The sequence below is a fragment of the Anas acuta genome, chromosome 3 (assembly GCF_963932015.1).
Source record: "Anas acuta chromosome 3, bAnaAcu1.1, whole genome shotgun sequence".
Lineage (NCBI taxonomy): Eukaryota > Metazoa > Chordata > Aves > Anseriformes > Anatidae > Anas > Anas acuta.
Window position 1 is genome coordinate 52,212,950 of NC_088981.1, and position 18,957 is coordinate 52,231,906.

At 38.4% G+C, this 18,957-nt stretch overlaps 1 protein-coding gene across 12 annotated transcripts in view; it reads right to left on the bottom strand.

The window, feature by feature from the left end:
- Positions 1-18,957, bottom strand: part of SYNE1 (spectrin repeat containing nuclear envelope protein 1) — a 319,168-nt gene that overhangs the window by 105,761 nt on the left and 194,450 nt on the right. For 8 of the 12 annotated variants that reach the window (XM_068677107.1, XM_068677098.1, XM_068677097.1 and 5 more), the window contains 5 exons: positions 16,730-16,852; positions 14,091-14,273; positions 12,748-12,891; positions 5,823-6,017; positions 4,618-4,758 (listed from right to left, as the gene is read on the bottom strand). In XM_068677107.1, coding sequence (XP_068533208.1) covers positions 4,618-4,758; positions 5,823-6,017; positions 12,748-12,891; positions 14,091-14,273; positions 16,730-16,852 — 786 coding nt within the window. Of the gene's footprint in view, positions 1-4,617; positions 4,759-5,822; positions 6,018-12,747; positions 12,892-14,086; positions 14,274-16,729; positions 16,853-18,957 lie in introns of all 12 variants that reach the window. The other 4 variants (XM_068677096.1, XM_068677094.1, XM_068677101.1 and 1 more) reach the window with 3 other exon arrangements.

Below are 18,957 nucleotides of genomic sequence, written 5' to 3' on the forward strand. Positions count from 1 at the left end.
GTCAATGAGGTAAGAAAGAATATTAAGCATTGGTCTTCAAACAAACAGGTACTGTCGACTCACTCATGAAAGACAGTGGGCAGAGGGACCAGAAGTACTAAGGAGAATGGGCAAGTGTTCAAGTTACCACTGAAAAACTCAAGGCAGAAATATTTCCCATCAGAACTTGTGTATTTAGTGTTTGGCTATTTCTTCAACTGTTGCAACAAGACACTGGGACCAAGATGTCATATGCTACCATTACAGATCTTTTTGTGACCTCATTTTCAGAAGCAGCATTTTCAAGATAAGCCTTAAAAATAATTAAATAAAATACAGGCCTATGTTATGTGCTCGGTGTGTCATCCTTTGGGGAATTCATGGCCACTATAATATTTCTTGTCTAATCTTTACTGATCTTCATTTTATTAGTTAATGGGAATTTTTAAAAAATGAAATTAATAGAAAATTATACAGAAAAGTATGGCTTGATAAATAAGGGCCTAAGGAATTAGTGAGATCCAAAGAAGACAGTAATCCAGTGTTACCAAAGGATGTTATGGATTAACAAAAATTAATTTCAAACAAATGAATTTTCTTATAATGAAGTACTGATGCAAGTGCCATATTATCTCACTCTTGCACATGTGGGAATTTAGAATACCTGCAAAAGGATCCAAATTTGAAGCAGACTCTTCATTTCCCAGTGTTATTTCAATGTTATTTAATAGCATATGTGAACAAAACCAAAAAAAGCTCTGGAAGAATGGTATAGAAATCAAGCCACTCTAGGTACAGTCACTTTCTTGGGCTCTCTTTCTAACTCAATCTAATAAGCACAGAATGCCCACCTGCCACAGAAAACAGCCCATCACCCAGCAGCTGCATAGGTATGTTTCTTCACTCTCTCAAGAAAATGAAGAGATGAGCTCAGGTTATCTGGTTCCTAGGTGGACATTTTAACAATTAAGGTGCCTGTTCACTGGTTGTTACCAGTATTTTTAAAGGTAGGAAACTGCCATTACTGTATTTTATAGACAGATGGATCATGAATCTTTACTGAGGATCCCTGAAAAAGTCTCTCAATAGAAACAGAAGACCAAAGAATGGACAGAATTTCAAACTGTCCAAATCTGTTAAATGAGATACTTCTTAATAAGTGTCTTGGGAAATCACAAGATAAAGGCATTTACACAGTGTCTGGGAGTCAACAGGGGACGTGTAACAGCTTAACATAGTATTCAGGACTTTGATTTCTGAATTTTTGGCTCTGACCACAAGTGATCTTTCCACAGCATGGAGAAAAATGACAGCAGTGCAGGGAACTTCTCAATTTGTCTTGTCTGCAGCTACTGCACAGTCCCCAGCTAGTCTTCTCTACAAACAAACAAAAAAACAGCCTGTGCTTCTGAGACTTCTTAGTCAGAGTTTGTAGAATAAATGGCTTGTTCTTACAGAGGGGGAAAAGTAACCTCTTTGTGCATCATTTCAACTACTTTTTGGAGTATAGAACATGACAGTTTCTTTTCAGAAGGGTTTTTATGTTGACAATGTGAATCCAGGTGTTCTTAGTGATTACTTTCCCCTATTCAGGACCCAATGTATCATGCCCTCTTTTAGGAAAATTAGTCAATGAACAGTACTCAAGCTTCACTGTTAGGATGTAGGAGCAAATGATGAGTTTAAATTTCAAGGATTTGTATTTAAGGGCTGGTGCAACATAGATGAGTTTTCATAATGGAAGGAGAAAGAACGATTATGAAGTAGTCTGTGTACAAGGAGAGAAAAAGATATTTTACAGTGACCCAGTGATGAAGACTTGAATCACAAGATCAGCTGTGGCCCCAAAGGTTTTACACTAACAACTTCATCTTTTTTCAATTCAATTGCTGTACATTATATATCCAGAAAACAGGTTTTAAAAGATGTGCTAAATTTTAATCACTTATATTTTTGGGTAAATGTGAGAAATGTTAGCTTCGAGGGATTCTGATTCACTATTGTAGCACAGATTTTTATCAGAATAAACTCCATGAAAGCACTGTTACTAATTGCTGAAATATTATACACCATGGAATCATTCACCCTTTTAGGAGTTGTGATCAGATTCTTAAAATTTTTTTAGCTTTGTCCCTCTCCACCTCACTCCCGACTTTTTTAGAGGAGTGTTAGTACAAAACAAAGACCCTGTGCAACAACAATACAACAGTGATAGGTATTTCACTTTCTTGTATTCATGCTTTTGTTTTACTGTTTCCATACATAGGATCAGTATTTACACTAATATGCAGCTGACACTTGTTTTGTATTTTTGTAACTTGTTAGCACTGTAAAAATAGCACTTAGATGTCTCAATGAGGGATACCTACATTTGATCATTAGGAGATATTTATGAAACTCTGATGGAAGACTGTCTTTAATCGCTAATCCCTCTCTATAGTTTTAACAACACATTTCTCCCCTACTCCAGGAGGGAAAAAACCAATTAAATAAAACAACAACAACAACAAAAAACCTTTATAAGTGCTCTAATTATTTTCTCCCAAAACTAAACTAGAGTAATTCTTTATTTTCTAGAGTTCCTTTTTTGATTTTTCTGGTATGTTGCAGGTGATATTCCTGTGAGAAAGTATTTCTGTTAGCACTGGCTACTTAAAAAGAAAAAAAAAATCCAAATTAGTTTTGTAGAGTTTTGTTTTGTTTTGTTTTTTACTGAATACAAAATATTTTTAACATTTAAGTTCCTAACTCTTTCTTCTCTAGAGTTATTGTTGCATTTTGTAAGTAAACCACTGCATTTTGGAATGTTCTTCCCCTTATTATTTAGTAAGTGATGTTCATTTCAACATTAACCACACTGAAGAAACCTTCATTTGTCAGTTTTTTACATTATTATAACACCAGCGATCTTATCTCTTTCAAAGATCTCCTGCTAAGTGAAAGACATCATATTTCTGTTCAATTTTACCCTAGTAAATTACAGGCTCTAAAACTTGTGTGTTCCATGTCAGGTTATATATTCTTACTGTATTCAGTATTCTTACTGGATTTTCCTTATTATTTGAGTTACTGGATTTTTATTTATTTATTTATTTATTTATTTCCCACCCCCTAGAAAAATGTAATGAACCAATGATGGATTTGATTATTAGTACACAAGATGTTCTTGGTCACTTAACTCTTTCACTGATTGACATTGACATTTTTGTTGTTGTTTTTTGTTTTGTTTTGTTTTACCTTTAAGCAAACATTACCATTTCTGATTATCTGAAGTAACAAAAAAACCTTAGGCATTGGAATGGGCTGCCCAGGGAAGTGATAGAGTCACCATCCCTGGAGGTCTTTAAAAGACATTTAGATGTAGAGCTTAGTGATATGGTTTAGTGGAGTACTTGTTAGTGTTAGATCAGAGGTTGGACTTGATGATCTTGAGGTCTCTTCCAACCTAGAAATTCTGTGTGATTCTGTGTGTGTGAAAATCCTCCTTTATTATATATTATATATTATATATTATATATTATATATTATATATTATATATTATATATTATATATTATATATTATATATTATATATTATATATTATATATTATATATTATATATTATATATTATATATTATATATTATATAACATTGTTATTATTCTGTTGAAGAATGCTACCTCTATTACTATCTTACCCTAATGTTCTTTCTTATATAAGTTAATGAAAATGAACCCTTTAGATTTAGCAACTTCTAAAGCACCATATACATCTTCAAAATTAGTGGAAGGAATTATTGGGCAACTTGCTCAAACTTCTCTAATTCTTTTCAGCAATGCAACACAACACGACTCTACCTTCAAATTCTGCAGCGGTCAATTTTGGGAATAAAAATAAACGCAAAAAAGAAACAACAACCACAAAACATGATGAATCCAGTGAGGTGGTGACTGCTCCTAAGGCTAATTTATAAACTTAATCTTAGCATTATATATGTGCCTTGATGTACATGATGCTCAGTGTGCTGGTTCATTGTTCACATTATAATGAATGCTGATGTACACTGGATCCTAGTAGAAGTGCCAGAGTCCACAGTTTTAATTTAAAATTTAATTTATTTTACTGATCTCTCTCATTGCCATTTAAAATGGATGGTCACTGAAAGTATGGAATGAACAATACATGATAAAATTACATGAAAATTAATACTTGAAATGGTATTAAATAGAAGATAGTCTGCAAATTCAATGCTACAATGACAATGATACTGTAAGATAGATGTATATGGATATAGTACAATGCTTTATTATTTTAAATTGCATTTTTTCTCAGGATGCAAGATTCCATTGTGTACTGCTGTGAAAATCAAAAATAGCGTATAAATAGAAAATAGTAGTGACATGGAAGAGCTTTGTAACTGTCACTTAAAACTTATTTTAAAACTAGTGAATAGCCGTAATGCCAAATTACACATTTTAAACTCAATAGTAAATATTTGTACATGTTTTGAGCTAGAATCTGAAGGTTCAATTAAGTTAGAGGTACAGCCTCATTTTCTTGGAGCTATAGGCAAATATCACAGGATTAAATAAACCACCTGTGGAATGGAACCATACATGTCTGAGATAAAAGCTGAATGAATGCCAAGAGGGAGGTACCTGGTTAACAGAAGCATCTGTATTAGCCACAGGTGAGGGAGAGCGACAGGCAGGTGGAGAAGAGATCTCACTGTTGGTTCCCTCCTCCCCAGACTCCTCAGTGACAGGGGAGAGCAGCGTGTGACAGCGACCAGCAGTCATCTGCCACAGGAAAAGCAAACCCCAGAGCACAAGAAGAAAATCAGTTACCTCAGCTTAGGTTTACTTAGACTGAGATCAAAACAAGAAAAAAAACAAAATGAAACACTCAGCTGGAATGAACATGACAGCATTTAGTCATCCTTCATGCCCTTACATTTACCAGGTTAAAAATCTGGTGAATTAATAGTCATATTTACTGGCCATACTTTAATTATGAACATTCTCTTTTGTAAACTAATGAATTTAAAAGGAAATGTATAGAGTCAGCAAATAATAACATGTCAGGGTCTGCCTAAATGTCTTCTTGTGCAATCAGAGATGCATATGGAAATGTTATGGACAGCTACAGAATAATAAAGTATTGGTATCCATATCCAGGCCTGGTTAGAACATCAAGGAATAGAATTAAGATATAAAAAACATATAATCCCATAGTAACTTATAATTTTTGCTTCCTCAGTTCTGTTATGCTATGATAAATCTTGAAACCTGCACTCAGGCAAAAATCACAATGACATTAACAGTATGTTTATAATAAGACCCAACAAGAAATAAAAGTATTTTAATTCAAACATGAGGCCTATGCCAATACTTAGCCAGCTTTCATTCCCACATACTCATTTGAGAATATAGCAGTATACAGTTGAGTATCACATCAAATTTTTAATAAAAGAGCTTTAGAAATATGCTCTGTAAAATACATGCACTGCAACATTCTATGAAATAATATTTCTTCTGTTTTCACCTGATTCCTGCAATTCAGTAGTTTTTTGGCATTTGCTCACACATGCTGACAGCTAAGAAAAGGCACTAAATTTGCATCTTATTACAGATAACTGCCACTGGTGTTTGTTTGTTAAATAACTTCATCCTATGAGTCTTAATAACCCATATAAAGCAAAATACAGTAAGGGGAAGCTGTAGCTTGTTTGGTTTGCCACACTCCAGTCATTTCAAAAGCAAAATACAGATATGAGCTGTGGCAACTCGCTACACAGGAGTGTTGCAATGATGCAAAAGCAATCAGCTCAGATAACCGGTACTGAGAACAATTCATTCCTTACCATAACCACTGAGGGATGAGAAGGGTGTGCCGGGAGCAGGTCTGAATCCAGCTCCTCCATTCCTTCTGAAAGCCCCTCCACCTCTGTCACTGTCAGCAGCATAGTGGCATGTTTTGCTTTCATTGTTAGCATCTTGCACTTTGAATTCAAAGAAGCAATTTGCTCCTGGTATCCTTTGATCTTCTGTGCCAGCTCCTGAGGAAACATATTTTTTCCCTAATGCAGAGGCAGCCAATAAAGGCCAGAGGACTAGCAACATTCCAGCTTCCGTAGAGAAGGCAAGCTCTCCCCTCCTAGCTCAGCCAATGAAATCATAGCGCTGCCTCTCAGAAACCCTGCATAAGCAGCAGCACTAGCTGAAAAGCAGGATGTTGATCGTGGAGGGAACAAGTCAGGCTGCGTCTCACTGCACAGCTAAACCGCAAAGCAGAGAGCTTTGAAGTGAAACCGGAAAAGTACTGTGAAAGCCTCTACGTGATCACTGCAGAAGTGAAGGACACCCCATACTTGCATCCAGCCTGAACTAGACACAGATTCTTTATGCTGCAGTTTACAGAAAAGGGGAACATCTCTCCTTTCTTTTCTATTTTTTCTTTCTGACCTATTTGCATTTTTCTAAGGAAGATGAAGCTTTTCCACATACTGCATGCCATGAAAATGAGGTCATGTAATAAGCAGAACTGTAAAAAAAAAAAAGCACCATTCAGCTCTCACCAGAAAGAATGAATAGTTCAAACAATAACTCACAGGGTTTAACAAGATCAATTGTAATATGAACAATAGTTCACATAATAAGATTAAATGCAGACTGAATCACTTGTTAGCGTTTGGATATATTTTACCTTATTTCTGTTTTGAGTAAATTTTCAGAGTTAAAAACTCAACTGCACACAGTACTAGCTCTTCTTTAATAAGCATTGGTAAATCTGGCCTAAAGCTGGGTATATTTTAAAATATTGTTTATCATGGCTATGAAATGGTCTATCTGTATGGTCTATCTGTAGGCGATCAAAAGAGACTTTAAGGATTTGGGGCGACTACTTAGAGGATCAGGGGCGCAGGTTGTGTTTGCCTCTGTCCTTCCGATAGGGGGGATCGAGGCTGAAAGGTGTGCTGTTCACATAAACTCGTGGCTTCGAGACTGGTGTGACTGGCAGAACTTTGGGTTCTTTGATCACGGGAAGGTCTATGCTACACTGGGCCTGATGGCACCGGATGGGATGCGCCTCTCTCGGAGAGGGGTAAGGATCTTTGGTCAGGAGTTGGCAGGGCTGATAGATAGGGCTTTAAACTAGAGTCGAAGGGGGAAGGGGCTAAAACCAGGCACGCCGGTGAAGACCTAAGGGATGGTACGCTGGAATCAGAGGGGCTGTGTGCCAGTGAGGTCCTTCGGTTAGATCCACAAGGTGCTGAGTGTAAGGAGACGCACCTGAAATGCTTCTACACGAACGCACGCAGTATGAGGAATAAAATGGATGAGCTAGAAGTCCTGGCCCAGTCCCGCAACTACGACATCATCGGCATAAGCGAAACCTGGTGGGATGAGTCCTGTGACTGGGGTGTTGCGATAGATGGTTACAGGCTCTTCAGGAGGGACAGGCAGGGTAGGCGAGGTGGTGGGGTGGCGATGTATGTGAAGCAGGGGCTGGACTGTGTGGAGCTTCAGGTCGGCGATGGCAAAGTTGAGAGCCTCTGGGTAAGGATCAAGGGACGAACGAATAAAGGGGATGTCGTTGTGGGAGTCTATTACAGACCGCCTGGCCAGGACGATAGCGCCGATAAATTATTCTTTACAGAACTAAGAGAGGCCTCGAGATTAACTCCCCTTGTCCTTATGGGGGACTTCAACCTGACAGATGTTAACTGGGAGTGCCACACGGCTGACACGAGCAAGTCCAGGAGGTTCATGAAGCACCTAGATGATAACTTCTTGGTGCAGGTGCTAACGGAGCCAACTAGGAAAGGAGCCCTCCTAGACCTGTTGCTAGAAAACAGAGAGGGTCTGGTGGGAGATGTGGTGATCGGTGGCCGCCTCGGTCATAGCGACCATGAAGTGGTTGAGTTCAAAATTTACGGTGACAGAAGGAAAAGTGCCACCAAAACCTCATTCCTAGATATGGGGAAAGCGGACTTCAGGCTGCTCAGGGAACTAGTCAGCAAGGTCCCCTGGGAAGCTGCTCTTGAAGGCCTCGATGTCCACCAGTGCTGGTCATTCTTTAAGCGATGCCTCCTAGAAGCACAAGATCAGGCGATTCCTAAATATCACAAGTCAGGCAGGCGGGGCAGGAGGCCGGCGTGGCTGACCAGGAACATTCTGATGGAGATTAGGCAGAAACAGAGAGTGTTTCGCTACTGGAAGGAGGGCCAGGTGTCATGGAAAGAACACAGGGATGCTGTTCATGTTTGTAGGGAGAAAATTCGTGTGGCTAAAGCACACCTAGAGTTGAAGCTGGCTGTGTCTGTGAGAGAAAATAAAAAGGGTTTTTTCAGATATGTGAATGGAAAAAGGAGAACTAAAGAATACATAGGGCCGCTCCTTGATAGGGAAGGTCTCCTCACAGACAATGACATAGGCAAAGCAGAGACACTTAACGCCTTCTTTGCCTCTGTCTTCAATGCTGATGATGGGCTTCGGGACCCAGGGTGCCCTGAGCTGGAGGACCGGGACGGTGCGGATGACAAACTCCCAACCGACCCTGAACGTGTGCGGGATTTGCTGCTCCACCTGGATCCCTACAAGTCCATTGGTCCGGATGGGATTCATCCCCGGGTGCTGAAAGAGCTGGCGGACGTCATTGCGGAACCTCTCTCAATTATTTTTCAACGATCCTGGGAATCTGGAGAGGTCCCGGCAGACTGGAAGCTGGCAAATGTTGTGCCGATTTTCAAGAAGGGTCAGAAAGAAGCCCCTAGCAATTACAGGCCTGTCAGTCTCACGTCAGTGCCTGGTAAAATCATGGAGAAGATGGTTCTCGAACTTATTGAGGCGCACCTGGGAGACAAAGCAGTCATTGACCCCAGCCAGCATGGGTTTGTGAAGGGTAGGTCCTGCCTAACTAACCTGATTTCCTTTTATGATAAGATCACCCGTATGGTGGACCAAGGGAAACCAGCTGATGTGATTTTTTTGGACTTCAGCAAGGCTTTTGACACGGTTTCCCATAGGATCCTACTGGACAAAATGTCCAGCATACAGCTAAATAAAAACATCATACGATGGGTGAGCAATTGGCTAATGGGCAGGGCCCAAAGGGTTATGGTGAATGGGGCTGCGTCAGGCTGGCGGGCGGTCACCAGTGGGGTCCCTCAGGGCTCCATTTTAGGGCCGGTACTTTTCAATATTTTTATAAACGATCTGGATGTAGGAATAGAAGGTATTTTGAGCAAGTTTGCTGATGACACCAAACTTGGAGGAGTTGTGGACTCAAATGAGGGTGGAAAGGCCTTGCAGAAGGATCTGGATAGGTTGGAGAGCTGGGCGATCGCCAACCGCATGAAGTTCAATAAGAGCAAGTGCCGGGTCCTGCACCTGGGACGGGGAAACCCTGGCTGCACGTACAGACTGGGCGATGAGACGCTGGAGAGCAGCCTAGAAGAGAGGGATCTGGGGGTCGTGGTAGACAGCAAGTTGAATATGAGCCAGCAGTGTGCCCTGGCAGCCAGGAGGGCCAACCGTGTCCTGGGGTGCATCAAGCACGGCATCGCTAGTAGGTCAAGGGAAGTGATTGTCCCGCTCTGCTCTGCGCTGGTGAGGCCTCACCTGGAGTACTGTGTGCAGTTCTGGGCACCACAGTATAAAAAGGACATGAAACTGTTGGAGAGTGTCCAGAGGAGGGCTACGAAGATGGTGAAAGGCCTGGAGGGGAAGACGTACAAGAAACGGCTGAGGGCACTGGGCCTGTTCAGCCTGGAGAAGAGGAGGCTGAGGGGAGACCTCATCACAGTCTACAACTTCCTCTTAAGAGGGTGTCGAGAGGCAGGAGACCTTTTCTCCATTAACACCAGTGACAGGACCCGCGGGAACGGGGTTAAGCTGAGGCAGGGGAAATTTAGGCTTGACATCAGGAGGGGGTTCTTCACAGAGAGGGTGGTTGCACACTGGAACAGGCTCCCCAGGGAAGTGGTCACTGCACCGAGCCTGTCTGAATTTAAGAAGAGATTGGACTGTGCACTTAGTCACATGGTCTGAACTTTTGGGTAGACCTGTGCGGTGTCAAGAGTTGGACTTGATGATCCTTAAGGGTCCCTTCCAACTCAGGATATTCTATGATTCTATGAAACATCACCACAATAAGTCTAGTCAGAGAAGAAACATGGAACAGAATAGACAGAAACTGATTAATATTCTCTCATATACTTTACTGCTGCCTAGTTCAGTGTCTGGTTTTAAGGCATTCAGTTCATATTTTTCAAATAAAAACTGGTGGGAGATTTTCACATTTCTGCTAAAGCTAATGTTCCTGCCTCTCTGGAGGCTCAGTGATGTGATAGAATTTTGATTTATAAAGTTAAAACAACATTTATGTAAGTTTGCCTGTTAGTTCAGTGATTATTCATTCTAATGGGTATTTCTAAATTACTTATATACCTGCTTTATTTTTTTCACCTAATGAAAGTTTTCAGGGAAAAACAGCAACAGAAGTTGCAAGATCTAGTATAACAAATATAATATTGAGTAATAATATGCGTAATAATTGCGTATTGATATGATTAATCATATTAAATGATTACAATATCTTTAAAAAGGGAACTAAAATTGTTGCTTCAGGAAAGTAAAATTAAAATGTTATTTTGGTTATACAACATTTTCAGTAAAGCTTTTCCTCAAAGTCACAGTGCAGAACAGTCATGATGGAAAATACAGAATTAGAAGTGGATACATCACAAAGACCAATGATGACTTTTTCAGTCTGGGACTCAATGGTACCTGCTCACTGCTTGTCATGTCAGCAACAAGACAACCTCTCTTGGAGCTCCAAGGTTCACCTGGGAGACTAAACAAAGTCTCAAGTATAAAACAGTTGATGAGATCAATTGAAAAACTGATCAAATCAAGCCACAGCTTTAATGTCTGGAATAGAGTTATCTGTTCTGTTTGGCAAGTACTAATCATTTACTAATATTTGATGAATGGCACATCTCAGCAACACACAAGCGGGAAATCTATTGTCATTCAAAACACACTACTCCATCAATACTACTGAAAAGTAATAACATTTGTATCATTAATGAACGGAGAATCTAACATACCTCCTTCAATTGAATACAAAGAAAATAAAAAAAGACGAAAAAATGTGATTGTGAAAATAAAACAACTTGTAAAGGTAATTTCCTGTGAGGTACTGTATATCCATTAAAATCATATGCAAGTATGGAGATACTTGCCCATATTCTTATCCGAAAGTCTAAAGAAACAGGGTTCAGTAAACTTAGCTCCAGAGTATAACTACATACATATGCAGTACTACAAGCTTTCTAGAAAACAGTGTACATTCCTTATATTTCCTTCCTCCTATTTTCATCCTAAACAAAGGTACCAAAATGCTTATATAAATTCATGTTCGTGCAGGATTAAACAGACAATCTGGCAACTAATGTTTTCTTAAATTAATAAAACACAGGACAAGCATCTTGACAGACTTGCTTTTTAAAGTTGTATAACAATATAGAGTCCACTTACGTAACTGTTTGCTTTTCCACAACTACTGAGCAGACAAAATGCAAACCGAAAATATGTGTATCTTAGTCTTTTAAAATTCCTTGTCTCTAAATGTGGAATCTTGAGAGTGTGAAACCTGTACACTCCCTGCTTGTTCCCAAAATATACAGTAAAGCTGCTATCTTCCTGCAGATGTTTAAAAGGAATCTTCTAAACTGAAGCTACTGAATTTGTTGAAAGGCAGATGAAACTACAAGCTGCCCCATTTTAAATTCCTCCCTGCAGCCTCATTCCTTTCCTTATCAGCACTGCTCTGTATCACTAAAGTGACTCTCCTGCTGCTTTTGTTGTTCCAGAACATTTGAACAGAAAATCTAGCATTTTGAATTCCCTGCTAAAAATACAGAAGGTATTATTTTGTTGTTGTTTTGTTTTGTTTATAAAGGAAAACACTCTGCATTTACAGTGAGTTACTATTTGATAACTAGACAGAAAATGATCAACACATATAACACTACTTTAGGTTACATAATATTCCAGGTTGATTTTTAATTCAAAGTTAAAGAAATGGTGCCATCTGGTGTCAAAATTGATACACATGTATCAATGATGCAATTTTTTTATCTGTTGGAGTACACAGCAGATAGAGGGATAGAAAAGGGGTTCAGGAGCTCCCATGCCAGCACAGCAGAAAAGGCTCCATGGAAACTGTCCTGATTCATATGAGTACTTACAATCACTGAGTTTGAGGGCAGAATCTGTAAATTCACAGGACAGAACTCTTCCCCAAAATGAATTGACAAGAATCCTTTAGAGTGACTCTTGCAGACTTTTCCTCCAAATTTACTGTAGTTTTTCTGCAATTCAAGTCCCCTCGTATTTTCTTACATTAATAGGATGGAAATAAGTAAGGACTTTAAGATATACCTAAGAATTGCTGAGTTGGCAGTGATCAAGTGACTAAATGCTCTGCATTAGCTTCTGTGATGTTCCTCAGTTAAGTACCTATGTTAACTGCCCCTTAAACACAAAATGTTTTAGTTTGCATAATATTGCCTGGAGATTAGGACATATTTAACTGAATAAACAAATAAATACTCCAGATTGCACTAATAGCACGAGTTTCCTATTGGGTATTGGTTTATCTGCTCAGATAGCCTTCAGGCATGCCTAAAAAACTACTCAGCTAATTTATGAAACTTGGTTATGAAAATTATTTTAGGCCCATGAACTGCCAGTGAGCCTATGTTGTTCTGTCTTTCCTACCTCATGACGAGATATCTGGACCTGGAGTTCATGGATGTTGCTGGTTGGTACTGGCTTGTCTTGAATTTCACGATGGGCACTCTCTATCATTTGCTGTAAATGTTTCATCTCTTGCTCATATTGCTCATACTGAACCACAGCTTCCTAGAGAAGAAAAAAAAAATAATCAAGTGTCTACATGAAAATAACTATTTATTTACTGTAAGTACAACCAATTTCCTTTCTTCACTGAAGTAAACTTACACCCAACTGGCGCTTGCACCTTGGCAAGCCAAAGTGTTGTGTTGTTTTGTTTGTTTGTTTGTTTTTGTTTTGTTTTTGTTTTTAAGATATTCAATATTGGGGCTAAAACTTCAGCTTTCAATAAGCATCTGCCCCAAGCATACTCACCAAAAGACAGCATTGCCTAATTTGATAGTTTAATATAAGCACTTTCATCTATTTATTCACTTCAAGCCTCCTTCTATGAAATGGAAAAACTACATGAGAAACTTAAATTTTACAGAGAGAAGATCCTGAAGACTAGTTTAGACCATTATACTACCAGTGAGGTATCTTTTTTTTTTTTTTTTTTTTTCAGAAATCAGAAATTGGTCTGATCTGTTTTTAAAACCTTTTGTCTGACATTATGTCCTTCTTTGTACTTAACTACCTTTAATTAGAAGCCTCTACTGTTATTTAACTTGAATCTCTGTAGCTGTACCTTAGCTCAATATGTATTTTTCTATCACTAACTAGCAGGAAAAAAAGTTTTATTCCATTCTTTGGAAATACCTTTTATATATTTAGGTATGAAATCAAGCTATCGAACAAAAACTAATTTTCTTGTATTTAGCAAAGCTTGAAAATAAGAATTTAGTACATATTGAATGTCTTCAAAATCAGGAAGGAAATATGTAGAAAGCTTAAATAAAAAAATAATGACTTTTAGTTCAGAAAGCTATTTAGCTCAATGTTATGTTATTATTTTAAGCAGCTGATGTTATGATATTAAAATTATAGTTATATATTAAAATTAATTTCATTAAGGGATTATATTAGTTAAAACATTACCCTGCATACAAATGCATATTAACTATTTCTTTATTTAATCCCAGCAGCATTACAAAAAACATTTCAAGATTGAGGACAGAACCACCATAAAAGTCTGATGAGTAAACTGACCAATAACATCATCAAAAATGTTAACCCCCCCAAAATATGCGATCAGAAAGGACTGAAACATACCGGGAAATATAATAATTGTATAATGAAGAATGGATAGAAATATAAAATTGTTTTCATTGCAATTTGTGTGGTCAAATTACTCAGAGATATAATATATGAGACACAGTTACACTTGCCTGCATGATGTTGCACTGCTGAATGGCAGTGTGCTGCAGGCGGCTGGCCTCCTCCTGGAGCCGAAGGGCACTGTGACATATTGGCAGGCTGGTGACCACCTCTTCAGGAATCCTCAAGGCACTTTGACAAACTTGTACTGCATGAACTTTTGGCTTCAGTGATTCCATTTCAGACAACAGGTGCTACAAAAAGTCAGTGCCACAATAAGCCCATTTTGCAGAACTCTCAGAACATTTGATACAGCAAAAGATAATTATGAATTCACAAACTAAAATAAACAATGAATTTGATTATCTGTTTGTTGGTTTGTTTGTTTGCTTTTAATTTAATATAATTATGATACACTTTGTCTAGAGTTTTTAATTCTGAAATGAGCATTCTTTTAAAGTGTTAGTTCGGCTCTGGTGAGGCCGCACCTCGAGTACTGTGTTCAGTTTTGGGCCCCTCGCTACAAGAAGGACATCGAGGTGCTTGAGCGGGTCCAAAGAAGGGCGACGAAGCTGGTGAGGGGCCTGGAGAGCAAGTCCTATGAGGAGCGGCTGAAGGAGCTGGGCTTGTTCAGCCTAGAGAAGAGGAGGCTCAGGGGTGACCTTATTGCTCTGTATAAGTACATTAAAGGAGGCTGTAGCGAGGTGGGGGTTGGCCTGTTCTCCCATGTGCCTGGTGACAGGACGAGGGGGAATGGGCTAAAGTTACGCCAGGGGAGTTTTAGGTTAGATGTTAGGAAGAATTTCTTTACTGAAAGGGTTGTTAGGCACTGGAACGGGCTGCCCAGGGAGGTGGTGGAGTCACCATCCCTGGAAGTCTTCAAAAGACGTTTAGATGTAGAGCTTAGGGATATGGTTTAGTGGGGACTGTTAGTGTTAGGTCAGAGGTTGGACTCGATGATCTTGAGGTCTCTTCCAACCTAGAAATTCTGTGATTCTGTGTGATTCTGTGTGATTAACCAAAAGACCTACATACCAGGCATAAAAATAATTCATGAAAAAACAGTCATTCTTATTTCTGAGTGTCTAAGCCCAAGAATAATTCTGTTAACATATTTGAAAAATATCTTTAAAAAATACACAGACTGAAGCTGCATAGGAGTCACTTATGCACACATACATTTTAACGTTAAAATCCAAGTGGAACTCCATGTTGAAGCACACTTAAAAAAACAGCAAATGAATCCTGTTGCGTTTACAGTCTTCCTTGAAAATACAAATAATTGCTGAAAATATTTAAAATTCAAAAGGCAATAAAAGAACAAAAACTCACATACAGATTTATTTATTTTTTCTGTTTAATAATCATATGTTGGGTTCCCTTTTTAATACTCTCTATTTGTTTCACAACGTCTGTGCATGAGAAGCATATAAAAGTGCAACGACTGATTAATAGATTCTATTGGTATTCTTTTATCTTCATTAGGGAATTAGATGTACATTGAAGCTTTCCTTTTGATTAAAATATACAGTTTGATTAAAATATACAGAAAAAAAATAGAAAAAGGCAAAGCTGATGAAAGGAACCTCAGTACATTAGAAAAGGTGTGAAGCTCAATAGATACAAATCATCTAGGCAATGTATTTGGCAAACAAGGAGTGATTGTCTCCCTCCTCCTACACTATATGCAGAAAGACAGACTTCATGAGGTATGGTGGATAATCTAACCAGAAACTTGGTACAACAACCTGTTCTTTGGACTGCGAAGGCCTCTCCTCTGTCAGGCCCTGCACTGCTGGCAAAAGATGCTTTGTGCAACTGGCACTCAGAGGTACCATGGGGCCACTTGCCAGCCAGGAAGTCTCCAAGACTTCCTCTCTGTCTGGTGAAATACATGTGCAGGGGCTACAGCCCCCTTCCATCTGTACAAAAGATAGGTATACTTATAAGACCTGCTGCATCAAAAAAGCCAGCTGCATCAAAATAAGTGTGGCCAGTGGGTCGAGGGACTTGATTCTCTCCCTCTACTCTGCTTTTGTGAGACCCCACTGGAACACTGCATTCAGCTCTGGGACCCCCAGCATAAGAAAGATATGGATCTGTTGGATTTGGTCCAGAGGAGGGACTACAAAGATTATCAAAGGGCTGGAGCACTTCTTCTACAAAGAGAGGCTGAGAGAACTGAGAATTTTCAGCCTGGAGAAGGCTCGGGAGAGACCTTACAGTGGCCTTCTAGCACTTATCCAGGGGATAAAGAAAAGCTAGAGAGGGACTCTTTGTCAGGTTATATAGTTACAGGACAAGGGGTAATGGATTTAAACTAAAAAAGTGAGATTCATATTAGATGTAAGGAAGAAATTCTTTACTCAGAAGGTGGTGAAGCACTGGAACACGTTGCCCAGAGAAGCTGTGAATGCCCCATCCCTGGAGGTATTCAAAGACATGTTGGATGGGGCTTTCTTTGAGCAACCTTGTCTACTGGAAGGTGTCCCTGTCCATAGCAGTGTGGGTGGAAACAGATGATCTTTAAAGTCTCTTCCAACTCAAAAATATGTGATTCTATGGTTCAATCCCTTATTCCCTTGGCAGTAATTTGCAGCTAGATTTTGAAAAAATGGCCTACCTAAGAAACACCACAAACAGTCTTACCAACATTCTTTGTGTAAGCTCATGCCACTCAAGAGCTAACTTTGAGGTCCTGCCCTTTTACCTGTCTGTGGGACAGTTGATCTTTCAAGCTCAACCGTCCAAGCTCTGGAGAGGTCAGTGTTGCTTGGGCTTGCTCCAGAGCAGCCTGCAGGGCTCTCAGCTCAGCTTCAAATTTCTTCATGTCCTGTAACATAATAGATTTGATTCAGGAATAAGAAAAAAAAATCACTAGAAATATAAATGTCTGGATTTTGTAGTTGTGTCCCTTATTACAGTGTCAAAGCTAATTCATAATTTTAACAACGAAAACTGTTTAAAATATTGGATGAAAATATCAGTCATGTGATGCTATAGAGAAAGAGGTCCCAAATCCAGAGTTATTTATTACTGTTTATTACTATTTCAAGTACTTCATGCATCTCATGATATACATATATCATGATATACAGCATGATATACATATATCATGCTGTATAATATACAGCATGTATATTATAAAACTGATTTCAATGTCATAGTTCTAGAAAGGTGATCAAGACGTCCTCTAGTCACCTTCCCACAATAAGACAGGACAGAATTGTCTTATTTTTACAGACTGTTCTTAAAGACCACTACCATCAGTGTCCTTCTTATCTCAGACAACAGACAACATGCTCTATTGTTCCACTACTATTATTTTGAAGATTTTTTTTTCTGGCTGTTTGACATGAAACTATCTTTTGTTGCAATTTCAATCCTCTACTTACTATGCTATTAACAGCAGACATGAAAAAAATATTTTTATCCTTTCTGAATACTTAATATTTTAGGATAATCCTTTTTCATGCATATTTTCTTGCAAGTTTATACTCATGTCACTGTTATCACTATCCTCTGTTCTTTATCCAGTGAGTCCACAACTTTCCTCAAGTGGAAAACAGAACACAGCTGAGAGTTTGCTACTGACCAACAGGGAGAATAAAAGACCTGCTTTACATATCTTCATACTTTATATTCTGCATAGTGTTTGGATTTATTTATTTTTTTGCAACAATGTTCATTTATTTTTCCATGATTGAAGTCAAGACCCTTCTACAGTGTGCCTCTTGCCAGTAGCTCCTCATTCAGATACAGAAGTTTTTTTTTTTCCCCGCTTGTTTAAAGGTAACAATTTGCCTTTGTCCCTATTCAATAGCAGCTTTATTTATTTATTTGTTTGTCTATTTATTTATTTGTTTCCAAGTGGCTCCTGTACTTTTGTCTGTTTTCTTGCTCTTTTTCTTGTCTGATTTCAAGCTGTTTTCTTGCTGTCTAAGTTGCTTTTGTCTAAGCAACTTAAAAGCCATGGTCTTTAAAACAGCATCCACCTCACTAATGAAAATTATTGACAAGTATCAGACCCAAGGGAGAACCTTGAAAAATCCTACTTGATGTATCCTGTCTTTTGGGGTGCAAAGCATGGATAATTACACACCAAATAAAATTCTAAACATTCTATTTGATTATTATTATTATTAATCATCTACCTATTTTATTTTCAACTAGTTAAGCTTTAACATTTGCTAATAACAATATCATGTTAAACATTATTAAATATATTGGACACACATTTATGTACAAAAACTATTATTTTCATGTTAAATTGCACTCTTATGATATGATTTTCTTTCTTCACAAATCTGTGATTAATTCTATTCTGCTCCATGTTTCCATGTTAAAATTTACAAATAGTTTATTCAATTATACCAAGATTTATCTGAGAATTGAAGATACTAAGTTTAGTTTCTACTGTGCTTACTTGTATGCATTTTTTTCCCATGGAAAAAATAAATAAAAGCCTTTCAATTCATAAGAAGAAGGGGTGGAGGGGCAGGACGTGACTCTCATTATGAAAATGTTGGTCTTCTTGAGCAGTCACTACGTATAATGAAACCCTGCATCCCAAGATGTGGTGAACATTGCTTCAGAGAACGTGGAGGTTTTCTCTTTCTGCTCCCATGAAGCCTTTTTTTTTTTTTCTTTTTTTCTTTAATTAAACTATTCCTTACCTCAACCCATGAACTTTTATTTTTTATTTGTATTTTCTCCCCCTGTCCTTTTGAGGAGGGGGAGAGAGTTTGAGAGTGTTGAAGTTAGCTGCCCATCAGTTGTTAAACATGGTCATGTTGCCATATCCTATAAATACTGTCAAATGAATCACATTTCTAACCATTTTAAATTTAGCTATGATTGTTCTAACTATTAGCAATAGGCTATTCTTAGGTGCCTTTAGGTACTATTTTCCTACTTATTTGTGTGTAGCTGTAGCAT